Consider the following 26756-nt stretch of genomic DNA (forward strand, 5'->3'; position numbering starts at 1 on the left):
CTACTTATTGTTCCTTGTACTTTTCCTTTAATAGTCAATGAAAATGAATTCTGAGAAAAATGAAAATTATCAGTAAAAGCAGCAAAGATGAGCCTCCATTTTTATTTATTTTTTATTTTTTTATTTTTTATTTTTCTTTTTGTCTTTTTGTCTTTGTTGTTGTTGTTGTTGTTGTTGTTGTTGTTGTTGCTATTTCTTGGGCCGCTCCCGCGGCATATGGAGGTTCCCAGGCTAGGGGTTGAATCGGAGCTGTAGCCACCGGCCTACACCAGAGCCACAGCAACGAGGGATCCAAGCCGTGCCTGCAACCTACACCACAGCTCACGGCAACGCCGGATCGTTAACCCACTGAGCAAGGGCAGGGACCGAACCCGCAACCTCATGGTTCCTAGTCGGATTCGTTAAGCACTGTGCCACGACGGGAACTCCCCATTTTTATTTTTTAATTTCATATACATATGGCTACTCTTTCAAGTTGCTGTAAAAATTTCCAAATGCTTACCCTCACTTCTGTATGATTTGACGTCCCCTCCCTGCTGTCAGGGAGCAGACCACATTTCAAGTAGCACCCTTGCTGTCCATCATAACCTCTGTAACTTCTCATGTAGCCCAAACCCAGATTTTAGTCATTTTATATCCTGCCTTCCATCCTTAACCTCAGTTTAATTAGAGAATTCTCCTAGGTTCGTCTCTGCCTTCTCAGATAATATTTAAATAGTGCAGTACCTTAGAAACTTATGTTACAAAAGTAAGGCATGTATATACAAAGTATAATATTCAAAAGGGATCACTACCATTCCGAAAATACATTCACACATAAATTCAAGTAACATCATTCAGTGCCCTGTTTTCTCACTTAACAAGATAGCAGCACTGAGTTTGTGGGGGCAGGGGCGCAGGGGAGAGAAAGCAAAGTTTTTCCCAGATGGCCTGCGTTAAGGGAAGGAATGAGTGGTTGCTTTTTTTCTTGACGGGGTTCTTAGGTAGTCATTTTATTGAAGACTTGTAAGTGAGGGGAGGACAGTTACAGCTGGTCAGAGGGGGCAGCTGCTAAGAAACAGAGAGACCACAGGATCCAGAAGGTCGGCCAGGGCCAGAGGAGGCTCTAGCAGATAGAGAAAGCTGCTTCTCTATGATGAGATGAGGTTGGTATCCAAGCTGCCCAGCTGTCAGCTGGAGCTGACATTGCCACGGTCAGCACTGGGATTTCTCTGGGCACTGACCATTTATTGGGTGCCAGGCAGGGGCCGGTTCCTTTTCATGTAACCTCGCTTAATCCTCAAGACAGACCCAAGGAGGAGGACAAGAGGTAAGTTTTGTTCAAGGGCACGGAGCTAGTAAGTAGAGAGGCTGGGATGGGAATCCATGCCTCTCGCTCCTTCCACATAAGCTACAAATTGAAAAGATCAGGAGTTGAGGCTGCCGTGGGCCCACGTGAGGGCTGTTGTATGTGGGGACTTACTCGCTCCAGGAGAGCTAGCTTCCTACCAGCACTTCTCCAGATAAAGAAGATGGACGATGAAGTGTCTTGTTTCCAGAAACATTTTTAAGGAAATCAGAGAGAGGCCAAAAGGGACTTAAGTTTCTCCAGAGAGGAAGTTGAGAAACTCAAGGATAGCAAACCACTAATGCCAGATGTTATTTATCCAAAGGTTTTTGGCTACATTGCAGTGCTTTCTGGATCTCTGCTAGTTCCCTGCAATCTTTCTGAAGCCGCTTTGAGTTTTAAAAATATACGTACCTGAATTTGAAACCATGGACATCGAATCCCAAATATGCTCTTAAAACCCTAAATTCTTTGTAATAACAATGGTGGAAGCACAGAAGGAATCTCTCCAAATGATTATTTGAAGTATTACTGTGTTCCAAGTGGAAAAAATATTTCTGAACTGGCAACTATTTCAGCTAGAGTAAGTAAACTGTGTTTTCGCTTTAAAAAAAAAATCACATTTAGTGCTCTTACTGTATATACATGGAATGTTTCCTACTTAAAATTTTAATTATTCCTTGATGGAAGGCTAAAAGGAGGTTTTCACTGCAGCTGTCTTTGACTTTTCTATCTAAATGATAGCAGAAGCTTTTATATTTAGTCATAGGGCAAAAAAGAAGTTACATATTCCCCTGTAGTGGGTGTGGAGAGGTGGATGTGAGGGTTAGTGCAACTAAAATGTTTTCTGATAAAAAGGACTGTTGATTTGTGACCTCAGTTTCCTAATTATCCTTCTTTTCCTGTGTGACATTTTCAGTTACATTCCAATGTTAACATCTTTACTTTTGATCATTTTTCCCTTTTCATTTAGAGAGTGTTTTCAAGTTATTATTTCTTGTGAGACTCTAGTAAAAGAATCTCTTCTAATTGTTGCTTTTTCTTTTTCTTTTGTCTTTTTGCCATTTCTTGGGCTGCTTCCTGCAGCATATGGAGGTTCCCAGGCTAGGGGTCAAATTGGAGCCGTAGCCACCAGCCTATGCCAGAGCCACAGCAACTCGGGATCTGAGTCGTGTCTGCAACCTACACCACAGCTCATGGCAACACTGGATCCTTAACCCACTGAGCAAGGCCAGGGATCAAACCCGCAACCTCATGGTTGCTAGTTGGATTTGTTAACCACTGCGCCATGACGGGAACTCCAGCTTTTTATTTTTCTACCAGAACATTCTGCAATCTGCCTTTCTGTTCCCCAACACAGACATACCCCTAGGTCCTGGGCTAGGGCCCACCTTGTATTCCAGTACCCCTCCCTAATTGATAGGATACTTGGAAGTGTTATTCAGCTCAATCTGTTTTTCTTCTTAATAAGGAGTGATTCAGAAATTTTCTCTTTGATGCTGGCTATTGAAAAGGTGCCTAAAATAATAGTCCACATTCCTGCCTCAGTAAGTGCAGTAGAAATGATTGTCTCCTGATGGCAGAAAACTTGGTTGTGTTGGAGAGCCTTTTCCAGATAGTGCTTCTTCTTAAATGTGGGGCCAGTGGAGCTTGAAAAGGAGTGGAAAGAAACAGCTTCTGGAACAACTGCCAGAGAGGCCAGGGACCTGGTTGCTGTGTCCCCCCAACTCAGCATCAGAAAAGCTCAGAATCCATGCCTGAGCCATGCTCCCCTCCCCACAGTGTGTGGAATAGTCACATGTGTGCACGGTTGTCTCAGGGCGTCTCTCCCAGAGAGCTCACACCCACTCTTCTCCTGTACATGAGAAGGAGGGGAGGCCTACCTTGATGGTGCCTTTGAAGATATTGAATGGCCAGGAAGTGGCTATTTTGAGCTAATCCTCACGATATGTACATGTCTTATGAGTTGATTCCTCATGAAAGTTCCGGCTGATGAAGCCCTGCTGGGGTGGGCAGAGCTTCCCTCATCCTGTACCACTGGTGGCCACCTATGTGTTACATGCCATCATGCCTCTGGCTTCCTGGGAACTTCCTGCACAGCTGGTTTGAAAGGAAGCCTAGCAGGTGGCTATGGTGGGGATACAGGAGGAAAGATGCTTAGACCTGACTCTCAGGTTTAGCTGGGGTGGTCTCACACCCATGACAAAAGGAGGACTCTCCTTGCTAAAGGGATGTGTGTGCGGCATTCAGGGCTGGGAGATATCAAAACCTTCGCCATTCCTGTAGCAGTGGTCATTTCCGAGGGCCTGGCCCTGCGGGGGTGGGGGAGGGGTATCCTTAGCTACAGTGCTCTGTGTTAGAGTCCATCCCAGGCAGATGGCAAGGCTCTCCCCCAGTGTCATCTGATCACTGCCAGGTGACTATCTCCTCCTCTCAGGAGGGAGGCTGGGTGGGAATCGCTCATTGCAAGTCCTTCCTAATATTTGAAGTGATGGGAGTTTTTTCTCCTCTGCTGCTGAACCAGTTGTGAAACACTGGTACCCCGCCCTCACCACCTAGTCTGCCTCTGGCTGACTCTGCCCCATTGGGTGACTGGAGGTGTCCTCAGAAGGAATGCAGGCTAATTTAGCTTAAAGGGAGTATTTACCTTAGAAAGGTAAGTCTACAGGGCAAAGAAAACCCTGGGTTTTTCCCAAAGTATAAAGGAACAGCTTTTTGGATTATCCATTATCTTGGATAATAGGTTGTTTACACTGTCGCTCACTCTTAATCATTCCAGTCAAGTTCCCTTGGCTGTGTGAGAATTGACTATATTCTATTTTTCTTTGAATTTTATGCTTTGGATTTTTGGGCTCTCCCTACTACCAGCCTCTCCTTCCTGATATCAAGCAACAGTTCCATTAAGTCTGAAAACCTCAGTTACCAATGGGGTACAAACAAGAGAAATTAAACTCAGTGTATAACAGAGCTAGTGGCTTTTCAAAGTCAGACCGTATTAGAGGAATTTTGTGTTTAATTTTTAAGTCTGCTTAGGATGTCTTAATGATGGGAGTAAGAATAGAAAAATTTATGTGGCACTGATTGGATTGATTTTAGAAAAGTGGGTTGCTGCAGTTGGAAGCGTACACCACAGCCACAGCAACGCCAGGTCTGAGGATGGCAATGCCGGATCCTTAACCCCACTGAGTGAGGCTGGGGATTGAACCTGCATCCTCATGGATGCTAGTTGGGTTCGTTACCGCTGAGCCGCAACAGGAACTCCAGGAAAGGTTTTAATCAGGGAGAGAGATGTGATACTCAAATTTTGAAATTGTGCACAGAGAATTCATAGGAGTGTCCAAGAGTTTTTATTTTCCTTTTGTATTTCTTTTTAAAATTGAGGAGTATTTGACATGTAACATTAGTTTCAGGTGTACAACATAATGATTTGATACTTGGACATATTGTGAAATGATCAGCACAGTAAATCTAGTTAACATCTGTCACTATGTATAGCCACAAAAATTTTTATTTTTCTTGTGAGGAGGACTTTTAAGATCTACTTTCTTAGCCACTTTCAAATATGCAATACCACGTTGTATTAATTTCCTTTTAGAAAATAAATGGTAACTTTATTTCTGGGTGTCCTGAAATCAGTGAATTCTTTCTACTGTCCATACTTATTAAATAAAAGAAGTAGTAAGAATCTCTTTATAGTCCTGTTTTTATAAGGATAATACAAAGCCTCAGATAATTGTGTTTAATAATGTTGAAGTTTTCATACAATAAAGCATCTTTTTTCAATGTTAATTGAACTGTTTTTAATAGTGCTTTCCTAAGTTTGAGTATTTCACAGAGCCCCAAAAATCTAAGTGGTAGTGATAATATTTATATTTAGAATATTTATCAGTTTATTAAAATATTCATGGTCAACTTCCTTATCCTCATATATGTACATGTTTAATACTGTTTTAAAATGTCTTAGTTTTTTTGATCCACAGATATTGATTAATGTAGTCCTTGGGAGAACATATAAAAAATACTTCCAAGTTTTTTAAAGAGGGTATTTTGGCTTTTCATGTGCTTCTCTTTTGTGGTTTTTAAATAAATAAAAACATGTAAAGGATGGATTTTTGGCTGTTCATCATACTGTATTAGAAATAAGGACCCTGTTCCACCCATTTGGGGAGATTGAGAAAAGCACATCTGTTTGCTTTGAATGGATAATATATACCCATGGCAGATTTCAAAAGATAAAAATATACATTAAAAAATATAATTTTTTCCATTCCTTTAATCATCAAATAACTCAGTTTTCTTTCTTTCTTTCTTTTTGGAGATAACTATTTTTGCCAGGTTCTTGTGGTTTCCTCCCAGAGGTCATTTGTGCTTGTATAAGGTTTTATTACCTGTTTTGTTTTCAAACCAAAATTCTAGCATTTTGTTTTTCTCTTTAATATCCTGAAGGTTTATTATATCTTTATCAGTACACATTTTTTCTAATGTCTGGCTGGATATACTAATATTTATCTAGGCCTCTATTGGTGGACATTTCTGTTGGTTTCAATCAATTTTAGGGTATGTGCATATTGATTTCAAATGATATTAAAAAATTGCTGTCCATAAACTCTCTTCTTCATGTTCATGGCAGTAATGTGTAGTTTTTTGCATTCTCACCAGCATCATGTAGTCTAACTTCTCATTCTTTGTTAATATGATAAATAAAAAATGGTATTTCAGTGTAGCTTAAATTGGCATTTTCATTGAGTGAGGTTAAACACAAAAGTATACCTTTGATTATCAAGAAATGAGGTTTGATCACTAAAAATTAGACCTTTTCTTTCTGGTTTATGTTCTGTCCAGACGATGTTACCTATTCCTGCTCAATTACCATTCACTTAGATGTCTCAAAGGCCACTTGTGTTTGGTTCCTATTGCTTCTATAATAAAACTACCACAAACTGAGTGGTTTAAAACAACGCAAAATTATTACCTTACAGTTCTGGTGGTCAGACGTCCACAATAGCCCTTTCTGGGCTAAAATCAGAGTGTTGGCTGTCTGCATTCCTTCTGGAGGCTCCAGGGGGAACCCCTTCCTTACCTTTTCCAGCTTCTGGAGGCTGCCTGCATTCCTTGGCTCATGGCCCCTCCCTCCATCTTTAAAGCCAGCAGTGAAACCTCATCAAATCTCTGACTCTGGTTGAAATTGTTCCCAAGTCAAAGCTCATTCTGCTCATTGCACAAAAAGGCCAGTAAATTTGGAGACCAGTTGTTGGGGCAAGGAATAATGACTTTATTCAGAAAGCCAGCAGACCTGGAAGGTGGCAGACTCTTATCTTAAAGAACCATCTCCCCTCAGTCAGAATTAAGGTTCCTTTTATGTAAGAAAGGGGAGGGGGAGTGGTTAGTTGCTGCAAACTTCTTGGTGCGGAAATCCTTTGTTCTTGTAGTTGTTCATGTAGATCAGGTCATGACATTTTTGTGAACCTCCAACAAAACAGATGTTATTCTCTGTTCTGCACCTTTAGTCTAAAAATGTAGTACTTTTAAAGAGCCTTAAGAATAAGCTATCCTGTAAATTTCAGGCCATAGGCAGCATCCTTCTGCAAAAGGTGCAGAGCCAGGATGACTAAGCACAAGTGACAAAGGACAAAGGTTAAAGTTAAAGGAGAAGGGACAGATATAATATGGAGTCAGATTTGTTTTTCCCTATTGCCATATTCCATGTTTTAAGGACCTTCGAGATTACACTGGGCTGGTTCAGAGATTTTAAGATAATTGCCTTATTTTAAGGTCAGCTGATAGCAATCCTGATCCCATGGGGAACCCTTGCTCTCCCTATGCATGTAACCCAAGCTATTCATAGGTTTCAGTGATTAGGATGTGGGGCCCATTATTCTGCCTACCATTCCATTTGAACTGCACATTTCCAAAACGACATTCAGTTTTCCCACCTTAAACTTACTCTTCCTCAAATGTTCTGTGGCTTAGTAAATGGCTCCACTCTATCAGTTGAACAAATAGATGCCTCAGAGTTATCTTCAATTCCATCTCTCGTTTTCTTTTTTTTTTTGGTCTTTTTGCTATTTCTTGGGCCGCTCCCGCGGCATATGGAGGTTCCCAGGCTAGGGGTCGAATCGGAGCTGTAGCCACCAGCCTACGCCAGAGCCACAGCAACGCGGGATCCGAGCCGCGTCTGTAACCTACACCACAGCTCACGGCAACGCCGGATCGTTAACCCACTGATTAAGGGCAGGGACCGAACCCGCAACCTCATGGTTCCTAGTCGGATTCGTTAAGCACTGCGCCACGACGGGAACTCCCCATCTCTCGTTTTCATCCTGTATAATCTGTCATCAGCTTTTGTGGATTTTACTTCCAAGATAGCTTTCAAATCAAAGAAGGACATCTGTCTCTGCCATACCTATTCTAGGGTACCTATCATCATCTCTCGTTTGAACCACTGTAGGAACTTCCTAGTTGAACTTCCTAGAACTTTCCTAGGAACTACTCTCCTAGTATGTTCTTTTTTTTTTTCTTTATTGAGGTATGATTGACAGATAAAAACTGTGCAATTGCTCCTCTGTATCCACATGTTCACATCCACAGTCAACCAAATGCAGATTGAAAAATATTTGAATAGATATATATTTTATTTTTTTTTTTAGAGCCGCAAGTGCAGCATATAGAAATTCCCAGGCTAGGGCTACAGCTGCTGGCCTGCACCACATAGCAATGTCAGATCAAAAATATTTGAAAAATAATTCCAGCAAGTTCCAAAAAGCAAAACTTGAATTTGCAGCTTGCAGGCAACTATTTACATAGCATTTATATTGCATTTGATATTAAAAATAGTCTACAGATGACTTAAATGTACGGGAGGATGTGTTTAGGTTATATGTAAACACCACGCCATTTTATATAAGGGTGTTGAGCATCTGTGCACTTAGGTATCTGCAGGGTCCTGGACCCATTCTCCCTGTTGATTCCAATGGATGACTGTATATATTTAGGTTGTACAATCTGATTTTTTAAAAAATGTACGACATTTTGGTATGTTCTTTTGACCTCCTCCAGATGTTTGCCATGCTTTAAAAAATACTAATATACTAGTGTCACTTCTCTTCTTAAAAGCTTCAAGATCAAAAAATCTGTGGTGTGACCTCAAGATAGTACTACTTACTTCTTATCCTGACTTACTCCTTATCTGTCTTTCTCTGTGGTCCTCCTTCCAGTTTCCACTCTGCCTCAGGGCTTTCATGTGGCCTCTTCTCTCTGCCGCAAAGCTCTCCCATCTCCTTGACCACTTGTCACCTTTACTTAGTTAACTCATGTTCACTCTTCATATTTTGATCAATACACTTTCTCTTTGCACTGTATTAGGGGCTCCAGTTGAGTGTTTTCAGACTTCCCTATAGTCTTTCTTCAAGCAGTTGTCACAGTTTGTCACTTTAACTATTTTATTTCGTTGAGTATCTCTACTCCGAATGTAAACATGGAACTGCCGTATGCCCACCACACAGGTACATACACATGATTTTTCAGTAACTGTTCTTGGCTCTGCTCTGTTGAAATTCTCCCCCTTCTATTTTTGGCCATGATTGTGGTGTGTGGAATTTCCTGGGCCAGGGATTGAACCCATAGCACAGCAGTGACCCAAGCTGCTGCAATGACAATGTCAGATCCTTAATCTGCTGTGCCACAAAGGAAGTCTGAAGTTCCCTTTTATTTTTATTTTTTATTTTTTTGTCTTTTTGCCATTTCTTGGGCCACTCCCGCAGCATATGGAGGTTCCCAGGCTAGGGGTCTAATTGGAGCTATAGCCGCCGGCCTACGCCAGAGCTACACCAACGCAGAATCCGAGCCCCACCTACAACCTACACCACAGCTCATGGCAACGCCGGATCCTTAACCCACTGAGTGAGGCCAGGGATCGAACCCGCAACCTCATGGTTCCTAGTCAGATTCGCTAACCACTGAGCCACAACGGGAACTCCTGAAGTTTCCTTTTCTGTGTCAAAGAAAATAACATATTTCTTCAAGATGTTTCAGTCAGATATAACTTCTCTTCTTCATTTCTGTAAGTCTCAGTCTTGTTTTCTAAAAACATTATTAGAATATATTTATTTTTAATTTTTATTTGTTTATTAAAATAAAGGTGATTTACAGTGTTGTGCCAATTTCTGCTGTACAAAGTGACCCAGTCATACGTATATACACATTCTTTTTCTCATACTATCTCCCATCATGTTCTATCCTAAGAGATTAGAGTTCCCTGTGCTGTACAGTAGGACCTCATAGCTTATCCATTCTAAATAGAAGAGTTTGCATCTACTAGCCCCAAATTCAGTCTTGTTCTTTTTATACCTTTGTCTTCAGATCATGAATCCCAGTCTCCTCAAGAGGTGACCATTCCTTATGTTCTCTGTCTGCCTTTTGTATTGACTAAGGTTTGATGGGGGTGGGGATGGTTTAGGGCCAGTCCTGGTGTCTCAGTAAAATTTGGGAGGAGAGCTTTCCCTATATCTGGTGCTTGCAGGCTTCTCTCTGAACGTGTACCGTGGTAATCTCAGTGATTTGGGCCTTAGCTGAAGTTGAGGATACAAGTACCGTTGCTGTATTCTCTTGTTAATTAATCTCTTCTTCACTAGGCAATAAGGCTTATGGGTACACAAATCATATCTTTTTTCCTTTTCATTTATTTCTCTGTTTAGGATTCAGCAGTTTCTGAGGAAATTGGACTTTCAGTGCTGAAAAATGGGAAACTCCTGGGCGAATTGGGATGAGTTAGTATATTTCAGTGTTTTTTTAGTACAGTGACTGACAAAGGGGATATAAAAGATATTTAGAATGAGTACAGAAGAGCTTGACAAAGTCTAACATGATTGCAAGATGATTGCAAGTATTTCTGTTCTACTCAGTCGTTACAGATTCAGAATAAATACGTTTAGTCACTGGGCAACCTTCGCCTTAGATTTCTTTTTTCTTTCTTTTTCTTTTTCTTTTTTTTTTTTTTTTTGTCTTTTCTAGGGCTGCACCCACGGCATATGGAGGTTCCCAGGCTAGGGGTCGAATCGGAGCTGTAGCTGCCAGCCTACGCCAGAGCCACAGCAACGTGGGATCGGAGCCGCATCTGCGACCTACACCACAGCTCATGGAAATGCTGGATCCTTCACCCGCTTAGCAAGGCCATGGATCGAACCCACAACCTCGTGGTTCCTACTCGGATTCCTTAACCACTGAGCCATGACAGGAACTCCTGCCTTAGATTTCTAATTTCCAGTTGTACTTAGCAAGTATTAATGAGACTAAATAGAGGTGGGGCATGAAAAGTGGAATTCAGTTGAGTCAGTGCTATGTGAACTATATCAATAATTTGTGATTTTTAATAAGAAGGGAGTAATGTATTTATATAGCATTTCAGTATTGCAGTTTTTCCCTTTGATTTTGAAGAGTGTTTTGTATTGGCAGGTAAGGATTGCGTAGTCTCTGTGGTCTGTTCCCATCTACGACCACGTGACATAACTCTTCGGTCATTTTGAAATTCAGTTAAAAAAATCGGCTATGATTTTGTTTTCTCCATAATCAATCATTATTAACTCATTAGTTCACTTAATTATAAAAACTTTGGACAGTGTATGTATCATTCTCCCAATGTGACAGATAATGATAAATTTTCAGAGAGGTCATTAAGATGTATTGTTATATATGTTAATGGACTCACTTTTGTTCTGAAAGGTAGGGGTTGATAAGCTACACACAAAATGCACAGTATTGATAATAGTCATTTTGATTGTTTTACTCCAGTTAGAATTTATTAGTATTTAAGAGATATCTGCGGAGTTCCCATTGTGGCACAGCGGAAATGAATCCAACTAGGATCCCTGGCCTTACTCAGTGGGTAAAGGATCTGGCGTTGCCGTGAGCTGTGGTGTAGGTCACGGATGCAGCTTGGATCCCGTGTTGCTGTAGCTCTAGCGTAGGCTGGCAGCTGTAGCTCCAATTAGACCCCTAGCCTGGGAACCTCCATATGCCACCATATTCACCTTATTATTTAAAATTTTCTGGAGTTTCCATTGTTGCTGAATGGGATAAGTACCCAACATAGTATCCATGAGGATGGGGATTCAATTCCTGGCCTTGTTCGGTGGGTTAAGGATGGGATGTAGGTTACGAATGTGGTTTAGATCCTGTGTTGCTGTGGTGTAGGCCTCAGCCACAGCTCTGATTTGACCCCTAGCCTGGGAACTTCTGTATGCCACAGGTACAGCCATAAAAAGAAAAAAAAATTTTTTTGCAACTGTATAGTGACTTTATACATGCTAGTCATCAAAATGTAGTCACATGCAATTTTCTCTATGAGGATTAAATACTCAAATAGAGTAATTAAAAATGCTGCTTATTTATTTTATTCTTTGGTTTCTTAACCCATCCATCCATCCATCCACTTAATGTGTATTATATGTATACTACATTTCAAATGCATAGATTGAGGGATTGGTGGGTAAAAAACCAAAATGATGAGTATCTAATTCCTGTCTGGGTCCATTTCAAGCTCTATAGTTGAATATTCTTGGTAAGCCCTATTGACAAACAGTTAGCTCTACAAATATTTACTGAGTACTTAGTGTCAGGCATTATTGTTATGTGCCTAAAATACAATGTGAATAAAATCTGCACAGATTTCCTACACTCAACATGTCATATCATATAGAGACATACACTATACATAAACATATGCACACTACACGTGGTATACACACACATACATATATACATAGGCATAGAAGCAGGCAATTACACATCAACACATATGTATCATTTGGAAATTATGTGTGTGTATGGTCACTCAGTTCAGGGTGACTTCAGCAAACGTGCACCAACCAAACATCTTTAACTTGCAGCCAGGGTCTTCTCTGGTCAGGTTTGCCCACTTTGTGGGAGAGACATGGGTATCTCCCAGTTAGCCCGCTCACTGCTTTGGGTTTTATTTGTGTATCTGGTGTAGAAGATTGTCACCCTGGTGGCCTAAATAAGACCTCATGAATATTGAGGCTCATGAATATTTAGTATGCCTTGGTGCCTCCTGCCTATTTTGTGCCTTAGGAGTACTAGCTACCTTTTGTATATTCAATGCTTCATGAATCTTAGGTGTCTTTTGCTCCTTCTTTCCCTATTTGTGTCCATATACAAATGCTCAACTTACTTTGTCATGTCTCGTGTCTTATCTATGCTTAACACATCCGAGGAGTTTCATCTATCCATCTATTTTCCTGTTATTGAGACTTTCCTACCTCATTAAGCAGAATTGAATTTTCTCAGTACAGCATGTTATACATCTCAGATGTCCAGTTATAAAGTTCCCTGAATCTCATGCCCAGAAGCTTCAGAGAAAAGAAAAATATTGTTCATATTCAAAATTTTGGGTCAGTACCATGAAGTTTGAGGATGGAGATGGTCGTGCTGTTAGAAATTCCTTACTGTCCTCAGGGTTTTGAACTTGAACTTGCTCATTTTATTCCTCTGTTGTCGACATTGTTGACATAGTTATGGTTCCAAGTTATGGTGGATGGAAATGCTGTTTTGTAAGATAAAGTATGAGATTAGTATAAATCGGTGGCTAAGAAGCTCCATTTCATTCTGCCCAAGAGCCGGATCTTTGAGAAGCTCCTGGCTTGAGTGAATCTGGGAGCATGTTTAAGGTTAGCAGTAATCGATAGGATTATTTGCATTTTCTGTGTATTGTAGGAAGTGGTTCATTCCTTTTCATTAATAACTGGTCAGGAAGGATCCTCAAGTTTGGTGTCCTCTCTGCTGTCTTCAGAGAGAGTCTCCCCCAGATTGAGAAGATATCTTGGAACAGACATCCCAGCCACCCCACATACACAACCTAGAGAAATGGTTGTAGATAGAAGTGCTTTTCCAATGTGATTGAAACCAAAAAACTTGGATAAATTGAGGAATCCTAAAAAAATACATAGAGATACATTCTATAAATATTTTATTATACTTTAAAATGTAAATGTACATTTCCTCTTTTTTTAGTTGCAGGGCCAAAGCCTTTTCTGAATATGAAGGATTAGAAAAGTCACAGCTTGCAGGATTATTTGACAGACATTTGGGAACAGATGCAGCTGGCTCTTGGGAAGCAGAAAACATGGCTGGTGGGAGTGGAGGTACCAGAGGTGCAAGAGGTTGACTTGTCACCCCTGAGGGTTTGGGGTCCTCTGGTGGGTGGGTTACTTCCTTCTGTGGGAGGATGGGGCAAACGTGGGCGATGCGGTGGTTGATTAGGAGAACTGCTTCGACTGGTTTTGATGCTTCCAGTTCTCTTTGATGTCTAGCTTGAACTTCAAGCTGAATTTCTCTACTCGGAATCAGTGACCAAGCAGGTGAGAAAGGCTGTTCCAGTATGGGAGGTCTCTCCTTTGCGGCATTCTGGAACCAACTATGCAGGCAGGGACCGGCAGTCTGAGTAGTGCCGTCAAGGTGACCTGGCTCCAGAGGGCGTGGTGCCTGCAGGCGCGGTGTGGCAGGCTCCTGAGTCCCAGGTGTGGGAAGAACACATCCCTTGACTCTGCGCTGCTTTGAACACATGCTGACACCCACTCTGAGTGTTGCACCCGGGCTGAGTGCTCTGCGTGCAGGAGCACACCTGATCGTCCTGATGCTAGATGGCAGGGCCCCCTGGCAGTGCCCCACCAAGAACCCTCACCACTCAAGCCCCAGGTAGGGTGGCCAGTTGTCTTGATTTGCCTGGGACTGAGGGTTTTCCTGGGAGCCTGGACTTTCAGCACTAACACCCATTGATGGCTTGGTCCTCCAGCCTGTGACTCCTGCTTGCAGGGGGCGGGGGTAGCTGCTCAGAGCAGAAGCTGCCCTCCATCCTGACAAGTGAATGTCCCCTTGAGGGATAGCTCTGAGAGGTGCCCTGGAGACTGGCCTGGGACCTGCAGAGGGACCCCCTCACACACGTGTACAAGCTTCCTTCTTTCCCCCTTCACTTTCTTTTTTTTTTTTTTTGGTCTTTTGTTGTTGTTGCTATTTCTTGGGCTGCTCCCGCAGCATATGGAGGTTCCCAGGCTAGTGGTTGAATCGGAGCTGTAGCCACCGGCCTACACCAGAGCCACAGCAACGCGGGATCCGAGCCGTGTCTGCAACCTACACCACAGCTCACGGCAACGCCGGATCGTTAACCCACTGAGCAAGGGCAGGGACCGAACCCGCAACCTCATGGTTCCTAGTCGGACTCGTTAACCACTGCGCCACGACGGGAACTCCTCCCCCTTCACTTTCCATCCTCCCTTCCAGCAACCCCTGGGACCAACTTCTGCATCAGTGATTTTCACTCAAATACTTATCATGGAGTCTGCTTCTGGGAGAATCCAATCAGAAACATACAACTGGAAACTGTTTTTTTGCCCCCTTTTTGCATGAGGAGAATTTGAGGTACAGGGAGGTTAAGTCATTTTGCTCAGAGTTGTTCAGTTGAGTTAATAATGAACTTTTCATCCCTACATTGTGGATGGGTTTTGTTTCCATCCTTGCCCATTGCCACTTATTTCCATAAAGTCTAAAATATGATTTATTCATGTGGAATTAGCCATGAGTAACCATCAGTTCATTGGGTTTGTGGATGGTATGATACTTTATCTGTGCTACATTTACTCAAAGAGGATTGAGCATGGAGCAGAAAACTCCTCCTAGAGGAGTTTTAAGCTGTTTTTAGGCAGTTTCCCAAACCGGCGGGGTTGCTGACTAAGTACGCAGTGCTGATCCCTCGCCCTAGCGGTGCTCCGTCTTGGCTGGAAGACTTTGACCAGATTGGATGTAAATGGCCTGCTTGTGTTGAGGAGTTGTGTCTGCTGGTTCTTGGCTCTCATCCTCCAGCTCTCGATCTATGAAATGACTCATGATGAGGAAGTCTGCTCAAAACAAATCTCTCCCTGTTGTAGAGATGCTTTTAACATTTCTCTTTAATTAAAGAATTTTGTTGTTTTCAGTTCCAGTTACCACCAAGAAACATAGTGTATGCTGTGATCTTTACGGCGCTTGAATCTTTTGTCATGATGGATGTTTTGGGAAATGAGTGTATTCCCTCTTATTTGAGAGCAAGAGGCTTGAGAATTATACCAGACTGAAAAATCCTTTTACTACAATGCTATGGCCTAACTGAAAGGGTTCCAAGTTTTTCTAATGAAAGTGACACCCACATCTGAGCATTTACATTTCTTTGCCATTGTTCTCAATCCCTCATAGTTTTATAAGCTCTTTAGATTAACCATTGGAAAAAAAAGCACCTGCCTGGCAAGTGATCTGCAGAAATAAAATGAGATTATGCAGAGCTGCGGAGTATAACCAGTGTCCATTTTCCTGGAATCAGTGGGAAATATTTTACTTGAGGAAAGACACAAGAATTTTGCTTTTGAGAAACTGATCTTTGACAATAAGGCCTCACTTGCCTTTTCTAGTCTATCGAACCTTTCTGCTAATGCACTTCTGCCTTCTCTCGAACAACTAAACAGACACTCCCAGGGTTCCTTTTGTGGCTCAGTGGGTTAAGAACCCGACTAATGTCCATGAGGATGTGGGTTCGATCCCTGGCCTTGCTCAGTGAGCCAAGGATCTGGTGTTGCCGTGACTGTGGTGTAGGTTGCAGATGCGGCTTGGATCCTGTGTGGCTGTGGCTGTGGCGTAGACCGGCAGCTGCATCTCTGATTGGACTTCTACCCTGGGAGCTTTCATATGCCGCAGGTGAGGCCGTAGAAAGAAGAAGAAGAATAAAACACAGACACCCCTCCTCCCCCCACCCCCGTTAGGTGAAATATGCCCTCATTGGTCACACATTCTATACCCTGAAGGTACTATACGCATGTCCATGTTGCTTTAGGTGCTGTTGAGTCATAAGAAGATAAAATGCTGGGAAGGCTTAAAGCCAGTGTGGGTGTGACTCAGGGGCCTCTTCTGAAGACTGAAAAGCAGATTCATTTTACCTGTGGTTGCAGGTGGAATGTTGAGCTTGGCTGGTGGGCGGTTGTAGGATGCAGCTAGAAAACAGTGCTGTTCCAGGTTCTCTGTGCGTTGGGCACCTCAGGTCATCTTGGAAAGGCTGATATGTCCTCAGGAGCTGAGCTATGTGTCACCCTGAGGACATTCAGCTTTTCTAAACACATGCTATCCTTGTGGACTGTGTAGTGTAAGTTGCTAAGAATTCTTCTTGCACCTCATTCTGTTTCTCAGGTCTGCCACCCAAGGTGCACAGATTTCCCAACTGCATATAAAATAGCACTTAGTGGTATTTCTCAAGGTGAGTTGGTGGTGGAGTTCCCGTCGTGGGCACAGTAGTTAACGAATCCGACTGGGAACCATGAGGTTGCGGGTTCGATCCCTGCCCTTAATCAGCGGGTTAAGGATCTGGCGTTGCTGTGAGCTGTGGTGTAGGTTGCAGATGTGGCTTGGATCCCGCGTTGCTGTGGCTCTGGCATAGGCCGGTGGCTACAGCTCCGATTCAACCCCTAGCCTGGGAACCTCCATATGCCGTGGGAATGGCCCTAGAAAAAGGCAAAAAGACCAAAAAAAAAAAAAAAAAAAGGAGGTGGTGGTGATTGTTTTTCTAAAACATGTAGAGTATATTTCCTAGAATGTGGCAGATCTTTGTATTTGTTCCATACCTTTTATAATTTTATAAATGCAGTTTTATGGTGTCCTCCATGTCTCTTCCCTAGAATGAAAATTTCCACAGAAAACTTGATTAGAGGAAAAATATCCTCTAATAAATATCTTATTCATTATATTAATTGGCCTTATCTGGACACAGTCCTTCCTTTGGGTGTCCTGATGAGAAATACATGCAGTGTTCCGTGTCTGGCCATTTTGGTTAAAATCAGGATGGCATTCTTTGCCCTCTCTTTTGTCATTGTTCATTTTTCTTCTTTGGCAGGGGTGGGAGAAAGGTGGTAGAGAAAGTTGAGGACAGGTTTTGAGTTGTGATCTTTAGAGAATAGTTTGCAGTGATGTTGATTTTCTTACTGTGAATCCTTCAAATCATTTTTTTAAATGCCTTTTTATGGCTGCACCTGTGGCATATGGAAGTTCCCCGGCTAGGGGCTGAGTCGGAGCTGCAGCTGCTGGCCTACACCACAGCCACGGTAATGCCAGATCCTTGACCCACTGAATGAGGCCAGGGTTGAACCTGCATCCTCATGGATGCTAGTCGGATTCTTAACCCGCTGAGCCATAACGGGAACTCCAGTGTCCTTCAAATCATTTTTAAACAATTCTTCTTAATTTTCTTTTACTTACCTGTCCTCTCCCATCATTTCTACCTGGAAGAGGGTTGGACACAGTAGCAGATCAATATTGACTGCTTGACCAGGGAGTGTCTCCATTTAGAATGGATAAACATTGAGGTTCTACTCTATAGCACAGGGAACTATATCCAGTTCCTTGAGATAGACCATAGTGGAAGATAATATGAGAAAAAGAATGTGTGTGTACATATGTATAACTGGGTCACTATGCTGGACAGTAGAAATTGACTCAACACTGTAAATCAACTATAACCTAATAAAAAACAAATTTAAAAAAATCTGAGACCAGTTTCCCTCCATTTCAGGGGCTGGATGGTGACAAGCAGAGGAGACTTTTTTTTTCCCTGTTAGGAATATTTCTTCATAAACTGTAGCCACTTGAGTGTCTCCCAAACAGCATTCTTGCTCAAACCAGTGCGAATTTGATTGTCTTTCACAGCATCTGGTAGAACAGGGGTAGGAAGGAACACCTGCACTTCTCTGGTTTGTGATTCCTTACATGTTTGGAAATTCTTTGGGCAAAGATTGCTTATGCATTGCTTGGAGATGCATCCACTGAAGCTCAAGATAGCCTTTTCTCCATGAGGGAGGTGAACTTTTCCCTCCTCGCTTTGCACTCATTATCTCTTCGTGTGAGTGTGAGGCGGGGTTGTTGCTTGTGGTTCGAACGAAAGCACTATTTTGAGAAGTTGACCCTCAGCCCTTGCTGCTATAACAGGCACGTAACCTAGCACCCTGCTTTTCAAAATCATTTTCGTTGGCTCGGGATGGCCCTCGTAAAAGGTGCCGATTTGGAAGCCCCACAGCTGTAGAGTTCTGTTTATAGCCACCGAGTTGGTACAATTAAGCTGACTGCCTTGTACAGGGGGACAGTGTGCCTGGAATGAGGGCCAGAAAATGGGCAGACTGAGGCTGTCTCCACCTCACAGCAGTGGGAGGAGCTTGGCAGGACCTAGTAGAAGGCAAGCATCCCAGCTTGGGGAGACATTTGAAGAATTTGAGCAAGATGTACTGTTTTGTACGTTTGTTTTGACTTTGTTAATCTTAAAATATCCTTTCGAAATCTGGAGTTTATTGGTTTCAGTTAGACATATGGATTAATACAAATTCACAAAGTCTTTATTTTCTCAAAGGAGATTAAAAAATGACCAGATTTATGATAAAAACTCTTAAGTGGTTTTCACCTTTATATATGTGTGTGTCTGTGCTTTTGGGGGTCATTTTTAGAGTACTACAGCTATATCCTAAGAAAAAGAGAGAAATCAAAAAAATGCTATAATATACTGCAGTAATCATTTTCTTTCCTGGCATACACATTTTGGCCTTTTGATGACTGTCCCTCCTTTCTGTGTGTATATTTAAAGAATAATAGTTGTGGTCATATTTCACATACAGTTTTATGACCCATTTAAAAATCATACCTATTAAATTTTTTTTAACTGGATAGTTTATTATCATCTTTATTATAATTTTTTCCTTACTGCTCCATATTTTGCAAATCATCAAAACTCTTTTCAAATAACTTGAACATGTTTGAGTAAGTGCCTATATCTACATTTTCTTGCTTCTCACATTCCTTTTTCCATGTCTTTTGCTTATTATAAGTATTACTAAAATGAACTTATCTACAAAACAGAAACAGACTCACAGACATGTAGAACAGACTTGTGGTTGCCAAGGGGGAGAGGGAGGGAGTGGGATGGACTGGGAGTTTGGAGTTAGTAGATGCAAAGTATTACATTTAGATGAATAAGCAATGAGGTCCTACTGTATAGCACAGGGAACTGTGTCCAATCTCTTGGGATAGGACATGTTGGAAGATATGAGAAAAGAAATGTGTGTGTATATATATGACTGGGTCACTTTGCTGTACAGCAGAAATTGGCACAACATTGTAAATCAACTATGCTTTAATAAAAAAATAGAAACAAGTAAGTAATGCTAAAATGAACGTATTTGTGCTAATAGTTTCTCCTCTTTATTTTACATTTTGAATTATATTCTTAGGACCTAGTCTCCTAGAAATAGCATTAATGAGTCAAGTATGTGGAAATGACAGTATACAAACCAAATAATTTTCCAGAATGATTATTCAGGTTTACATTTGTGCAAGCTTTATATACTTATTGGTGCTTCCAGTGTTATTATAGTCGTATAAATTATAAAACCTTTACTTGAGATCAAATCTTTCAGTTCTCTGGGAAAATATACCATTTATGAAAAAGATGGGTATTCCTATTGTGGCTCAGTGGGTTAAGGATACAGTGTTGTCTCTGTGAGGACGCAGGTTCAATCCCTGGCCTCGCTCAGTGGGTTAAGAATCTGGCATTGCTGCAAGCTGTGGTGTAGACTGCAGATGCAGCTTGAATTGGTGTTGCTCTGGCTGTGATGTAGGCCAGTAGCTGTAGTTCTGATTCCAACCCTAGCCCAGGAACTTCCAATATGCCACAGGTGTGGTTGTAAAAAGAAAAAAAAAGAAGGATGGATTCAGGTCTGACTTGTTACATATCAGGAATTTATTTTCAGACCATTCTGAAATTAACCTAAACAGATTTAGCAAAAATCAGAAAGATGATCTAGAGAATTTTTACACTTTATATTTCAGGATAGGTGCTCTTTATCATGAACATCCAAAGCTTGAGCAAGCATTGCCAGTGGTCAACCTCAAGGTGGAAAATAAATTTTCATTACCTTTTTAGAAAAGCTTGAATGTTTTGCGACTGGTGAATAATCAAGGCCTGAGACATTTAAGTTCCTTGAACTTAAGAAAAATGAGTTTTAAACTTTCCAAAGTAAACAAAGTACAAAAAGCTGCTGAGAAGATAGAACTGTTCAGGAAAGTGAATATACCCAGGCCCGCAATGCTGTTACAGCACATTCATTTTAATTGAGATAGAATGTGATTCTTAACCAAAGTTACAATTCTGGAAATAAGAATAAAGCTATGGCTTAGAATATGACCACCATGTTTGCATCGTAAATATACGCACATATTTTATGAAAGGAAATTGAGGTAACGATATCGGTTATAACTTTTATCCTAGGCCAAAGACTATTACCTTAAAATTACTCTGCAAGCATTGTTTGAGATGAAAACCACATTTAAAGGTGGTTTTCTGCCTACTGATGAAAAACGAATTCATGTTAACCAACCAAGGACTTTAAATGGAATAAATTGTAGTCAGATGTTGGATTTCAGTCAGCTTTAACAAAAACAAATGATCCTTTTCATAGATGAGAATCGATGGCTTAGTCCTCAGAGTTTATCCTTTTTCAAACTGAATGTCCCGAGAGGAGGGGATCTGCTTAATTCCTAAAAGCAGGCTTGTGATTTATCGGCAGCAAACTGCTGAGTTTGAGAAATAGGAGCTCCCCTAAATGTTTTCCTAGGTGACCTGAATGAGGATGCCTTGATCTGTAGTAACTTGAGGATGCAGAGACACGTTTTACAGAAGGCTGGATTGCGCAGCTGGCTGTTGGGATCGTAGGTCAGATCCCCTCGGAATGAGTACCTTTGCTGTCTTGCTTGTGTATATCTGAAGGTCTATAATCTCCATAAACCTGGAGGTTATAGACCTGGATCCCTTGAGTGGAGTAAAATGTCCTCCAAAACTACTGGACCCCCCTGCTGGTTATCCTAATACTTGAGATCTTTTCTAATGAGATGCAGTGTGAGGCAGTGTTGACTTAACAAGCCTCACATAGAGCAACTTTGTTGTACAGCAGAAACTATTGCAGCCTTATAAATTAATTATACTTTAATAAAACAAAAAATTAAATCTGACTACACTTCCAGTTCAAATAAATGTTAATGTGCTTTGTGGAATATTATGAAAACTACTGATAAATTATGGAATGCATATTTTAGGGAAGATAATTAAAAGGGGAAATGTAAAAAGATTCAGGTCTAACATGATTATTCCAAGTAACAACAATAATGCAATGAAATGTGTAGCTAAATATATAAGTTGTCTGTGAAGTGATGAGTATGATTTGAAAAAATGAGGTTCCTTATTTAAATATGTTCTCATGTATGTAGAACTCTGGTGCTTGACTTTAGAGAATGATTAATTAATATGCATGAAGATTAGAAGCAAGTTCATTGATTTTTTTTTTTAGACACCAAATCAAACATTTTGTGAAAAAGAAAGTTATATATGGTGAAAATTCATAGTCTGACAAGCCAGCCTATGCTTTCATGTAATGTTACCTACTTTACATCATAAAATAAAATGAGGACTGGCTGTATATATACATATATATATATGTATATATATGTATATGTGTATATATGTATATATGGATGGGAACAGTTTTTTTTTAAATTTTATTGAACTGTATTGAAGTATAGTTGACTTACAATGTTAGGTTAGTTTCAGGTGTGCAGCAATGTGAATCAGTTATACATATATGTATGTCCACTCATTTTTCCCATATAGGTTAGTACAAACTATTAAATAGATTTTCCTGTGCTGTACAGTACGTCCTTCTTAATTATCTGTTTTATACAGAAGTGTGTATATGTTATGCCCATACTCCTAATTTATCCCCGTACCCCACAGCTTTAATGATAAAATGTTAAGGCTGTGACTGCTTCTGCTGTCCTTTAGTTAGTCCTGAAAACTTCTCTGGGCTGTAACAATTATGCTAAATATCCAGAGCACTGGCATGACCTTAATGCCAAGAATGACGTAACATTGTCCAGACTTAAACGTTTTACCTAACTCAGAATAATTGCTATTTCTCTGTAATCCTGGGATGAAGGTGAAAACTGCAATAGATGGTGATGGGCAACTTGCTAGGATGATAGAAAGTCAGTTTGAGAGTTTGGAGATAAAAGCACTGAGGTCACCACATGATTTAGCGATGTCATAAGCCTTGAGGCTTAACTGTGTGTAAGAATTATCTGACATGTTTATAAATGTGTAGATTCTGAAGCTCCCACAAACATGAAGATGGAATGAGATTGGAAGAGGGGGGTTGCCTGTGAATATGATTTTTTTCATGAGCACCCTTCTTTCTGATGCATCTTCAAGTTGACATAAGTATAGTCCACTGGAATAGTAGAAAGCCCTTGTCCAGTTGGTTTGCCTCAGTGGAACTATCTCATTTGACCTAATGGAATCCAGTGAAAAAAGGAGTTCCTTCAACAGGTTAAGGATCTGGCATTGTCACTGCTGTGGCACCGGTCCTGGAATTTCTGTATGCTGCACATGCAGCCAAAAAAAAAAAAAAAAAAAAAAAAAGATAAATTTTCTGTGATAGTTAAATGTATCGACAACTTAAAAGATTATGGAAAGACCATGGAAATTGTCCATTTGGTAGTCCACAGGTTAATTTTGTGAAGAAAGTGAAAGTATACAGACAATACAGTGACGGAACCCTCCTTGTGGTGGAAATTACAAACTTCCATAATAGTTATTAGGAGTGGGAGGTCAATGACATTCTGTTGGTGCAATTTCTAAAGTCTTGGAAGAGTGGACTTTTAGACATTCATTTAGTACTGGATTTAATACATAAGTAATACTGAGCATCACCAGCATTAGGTAGGCTTGTGGAATTTTTCTTTCTTTTTTTAGTTAATGTATAGTTGATTTACAATGTTGTGCAAATTTCTGCTCTACAGCAAAGTGAATCAGTCATATCTGTCTACATATCTATCTATCTATCCATCCATATTCTTTTAAAAATATTGTTTTCCAATATGGTCTATCCCAGGAGATACCTTGTTGTTTATCCATGCTAAATGTAATAGTTTGCATCTGTTAACCCCAAACTCCCTATCCATTCAACTCTCTTCAACTTCCTCCTTGGCAACTGCAAGTCTTTTCTCTATGTCTATGAGTTGTTTCTGTTTTGTAAGCTCATTTGTATTATTTTTTAGATTCCACATACAGGTGTTCTCATATGTTTGTCCCTCTCTGTCTGACTTCTTCACTTAGTGATCTCTCTGGTTGTATCCATGTTGCTGCAAATGGCATTATTTCTTTCCTTTTTATGGCTGAGTAGTATTCCATTGGATATATGTACTATATCTTCTTAATCCATTCCTCTCTTGATGGATGTTTAGTTTGTTTCCATGTCTTGGCTATTGTGAATAGTTCTGCTATGAATAAAAGGGTGCATGTATCTTTTTGAATTATGGTTTTGTCCAAATATATGCCCAGGAGTGGGATTGCTGGATCATATGGTAGTTCTATTTTTAATTTTCTGAGGGACCTCCCTACCGTTTTCCATAGTGGTTTTACCAGTTTACATTCTCATCAACAGTAGAGGAGGATTCCCTTTCTCAACACCCACTCCAGCATTTCTTATTTGTAGATTTATTAATAAAGGCCATTCTGAATGGTGTGCGGTGGTACCTCATTGTAATTTTGATTTTCATTTCTCTAATTATTAGCGATGTTGAGCATCTTTTTATGTACCTACTTTAGGCCTGTGGAATTTTTATTAATGATCTTCAGATACATTCAGATCCATCTATTATGTGCAAAGGCCTGTCTTCTTTTTTGACTTATGTGGGCATCGTCTGCCCCATGTCAGTCTTTCCATTTGTCTCACCTTTTTCTCATTCTGCCTTCCCACTGGGCTCTGCACTGCCAAGGAGACTTCAAAGTCCAAGGATTCCTCCAGTCTCTTGCTCCTTGAGTGGCTCACTTAATGCCACTGTTATTCCTGCCATTCCTAGTCTGGTGCTGCCTAGTCCCTCTGGGGAGGGGAATAGCAGAACCCCAGGCCTTGCTGCTGCTGTCTTGAGGGCTGCAGAGATAAACTAACTTTTTCTTCTTGTTGTTGATTCATAGCCTGATACTTAGACCACTCAACTTTAACCAGAAATCTTTTAAAATAAAATGTAAGTATGAATACTGTGAGGTCAAGATAAAAAAATTAAGCAAAAGCATAATTTCTCTCTTGACAAATCGTGGAAGGACGTTAGCTCTACTTTGTACTTGTAGCTGTAATGGTCTTAGGCCAGATGTTCACATGTGCTCTTCATATTCTTTCTGTGGCCAGAGTACTGAAATTGGCTAGTACATTTAAGTTATCATCAAATAATATATACATGTAGTTTAACAATGACGTTGTATAAAAAGACTTGTTGGAAAATCATAGTAACTCCCTGTAACACCGTGTCCTGTTCCTTAGATGCAGCCGCTTTTTCCTCTTTGAGCCATTTCTCCCATTTTATCTCTTTTATTCTAAGTCATTTCTTTTTATTGCTTTCTCTTGACTCTCTTATTTCATACATACTCTTGTGCTATAGAAAGGAGTTAGTGGTTCCCATTTCTCTTCCCTTCTCTTCCCAATAAAGTTAAATCACAAGTTTTGGTCAAGTCAATATTGTGTTTATGTTATTTATGCTGCTGCTGTTCCCTGACAAACCCAGGAGTATACAGAGATTTCATTTACTTTTTGTCAGAATTTTGTTTTCCCTGGAGTTAACAGTTGCCTTGTTTTTTCCCCTGGAACTTAATATTTTAGTACACAGATTCTTTCCACATCCTCTCTATCCCTTTAGTATAATTTCCCCCATGGCCAAGATAGCAGATAATTTTCAGATACTATTTTTTTAAAAATAATCTTCCTCTTGAAGCTGATTGTCATGTTCTATCCTGTACCATTTGCTTTCTGGGATGGCTGCACAGCTGTCATCCAAGGAATTTTTTCTGCTTCCATCCTGGTAATTCTTTCCCCCTCCTCACTTCTGTTTTTAATTCTTAATTTTCTGTATTCAGGGAAGTCTTCTTTGGCTGAATTCCTCATTTTGGTAGCATGCAACTTCTAATAGTGCCAGGACATAGTAGGGAAGTAATTTTTTCAACTTTTCTTGTCTGAAAATGTCACTGTATCCTTCCCCTTGATTGAAAGTTTAGCTGTATAAAGAATTTTGGCTTGAAAATTATTTTCCCTTAGAATTTAAGGCTTTACTCCATTATCATGTAGCTTCCTAAGGCAAGAATGAGAATTCTCATACCATTTTAATTGCCTATTACTTGTTCTAGTCTCTCTGGAAGATTTTAAGAAGCTTTTATTTAAGGTGTGTGAAATTTCAGTACGCTATGCCTTGATAAGGGTATTTTTAAATTCATTCGGCTAGATATTTAGTTTGCTTTATCAATATAGATACTTTTTTAATTCTGGAAATTTTCTGGTATGTTTCTTTGATATTTCCTATCTAGTTTATATTCTATCTATGTTCTCTCTTTCTGGAAAATTGGTTAGTTGGTTTTTGGACTCTTGGATTGAACTTAATGCTTTTTTTTTTTTTTTTTTTTTTTTTTTTCTTTTTTGGTCATGTCTATGGCATGCAGAAGTTCCCAGACTAGGGATCAAACCCACACCACAGCAGCGACCTAAGCCATAGCAGTGACAACACCAGATACTTAATTCCTAGGCTATCAGGAAACCCCTGGATATAACTTAAAAAAACCCTGTATTATCTTTTCTCCCTTATTTTATATACATAGGCCATCTTGTTTTCCTTCCTGGGAGATTTTAAAAATTTTCCAAATATTGGATAGAGTTGTGTTGTTTTTGATATGTTTTTGGTTTATAATATTTTTTTTCTTATTCTCTAAATATTCTCCTTTTAAAAATATTGTCCCATTTTTTGTAATGCTTATTCTTATTCTTCTCATTCTGATAATGCTGTAGATTAAAACAAAATTTCCCTTTCTTCCTCCATCTTCCCCCATCCCCCACTGTCTCTTTCTTTGTCATTGTCTCCTCCTTCATCTTCCTCCTCTTCTTCCTCCACACCTCGTCCTCCTGCCCTGTCCTCCTTTCCTCCTCTCCCCTCCTCCTTCCTTCTCCCTCTCCTCCTCCTCTTTCCATCCCCCCCCTTTCCTCCTTCCTTTCTCTCCTCCTCCCCCTCCTTTTGTCATTTTGTTTTGCTCTTGTTCATATTTCAGAACAAGGAACCAAAATCTTTTCTGCTTTGGTGGGCGTTGTGGACTGGTGGTCCTCAATAGCAAGAGAATGACCTTGTATGCTGATAACATTTCAAGGTGAATAACTGCTCTATGGCTATCTTATCACAGTGCAGCCCTTACCATGTACATCAGCTATGGACGGACGTGAATTAGAATATGATGCATTAGAACTGGCCCATGTGGAGCACCCTGGGACAAATTTTAACC

At 40.5% G+C, this 26756-nt stretch overlaps 1 protein-coding gene across 24 annotated transcripts in view; it reads left to right on the forward strand.

The window, feature by feature from the left end:
- BICC1 (BicC family RNA binding protein 1) overlaps positions 1-26756 on the forward strand; it is a 335849-nt gene that overhangs the window by 79822 nt on the left and 229271 nt on the right. For 2 of the 24 annotated variants that reach the window (XM_084996956.1, XM_084996947.1), the window contains exon 1: positions 1096-1309. The exons of 12 other annotated variants lie outside the window; for them this stretch is intronic. Coding sequence is in view for 5 of the 12 variants with exons in the window: in XM_084996944.1 (XP_084853070.1) it covers positions 13981-14035 (55 nt within the window). In the remaining 7 variants the exon portion in view is untranslated. Of the gene's footprint in view, positions 1-1007; positions 1310-1733; positions 1911-13842; positions 14036-26756 lie in introns of those variants that run through there. 10 more of the 24 variants (XM_084996945.1, XM_084996942.1, XM_084996943.1 and 7 more) reach the window with 8 other exon arrangements.

Source organism: Sus scrofa, chromosome 14 (genome assembly GCF_054392235.1).
Source record: "Sus scrofa isolate SSC_HxYL_T2T_F1_AM1 chromosome 14, Sscrofa_HxYL_maternal_Yorkshire_Landrace_v2.0, whole genome shotgun sequence".
Taxonomy (NCBI): Eukaryota; Metazoa; Chordata; class Mammalia; order Artiodactyla; family Suidae; genus Sus; species Sus scrofa.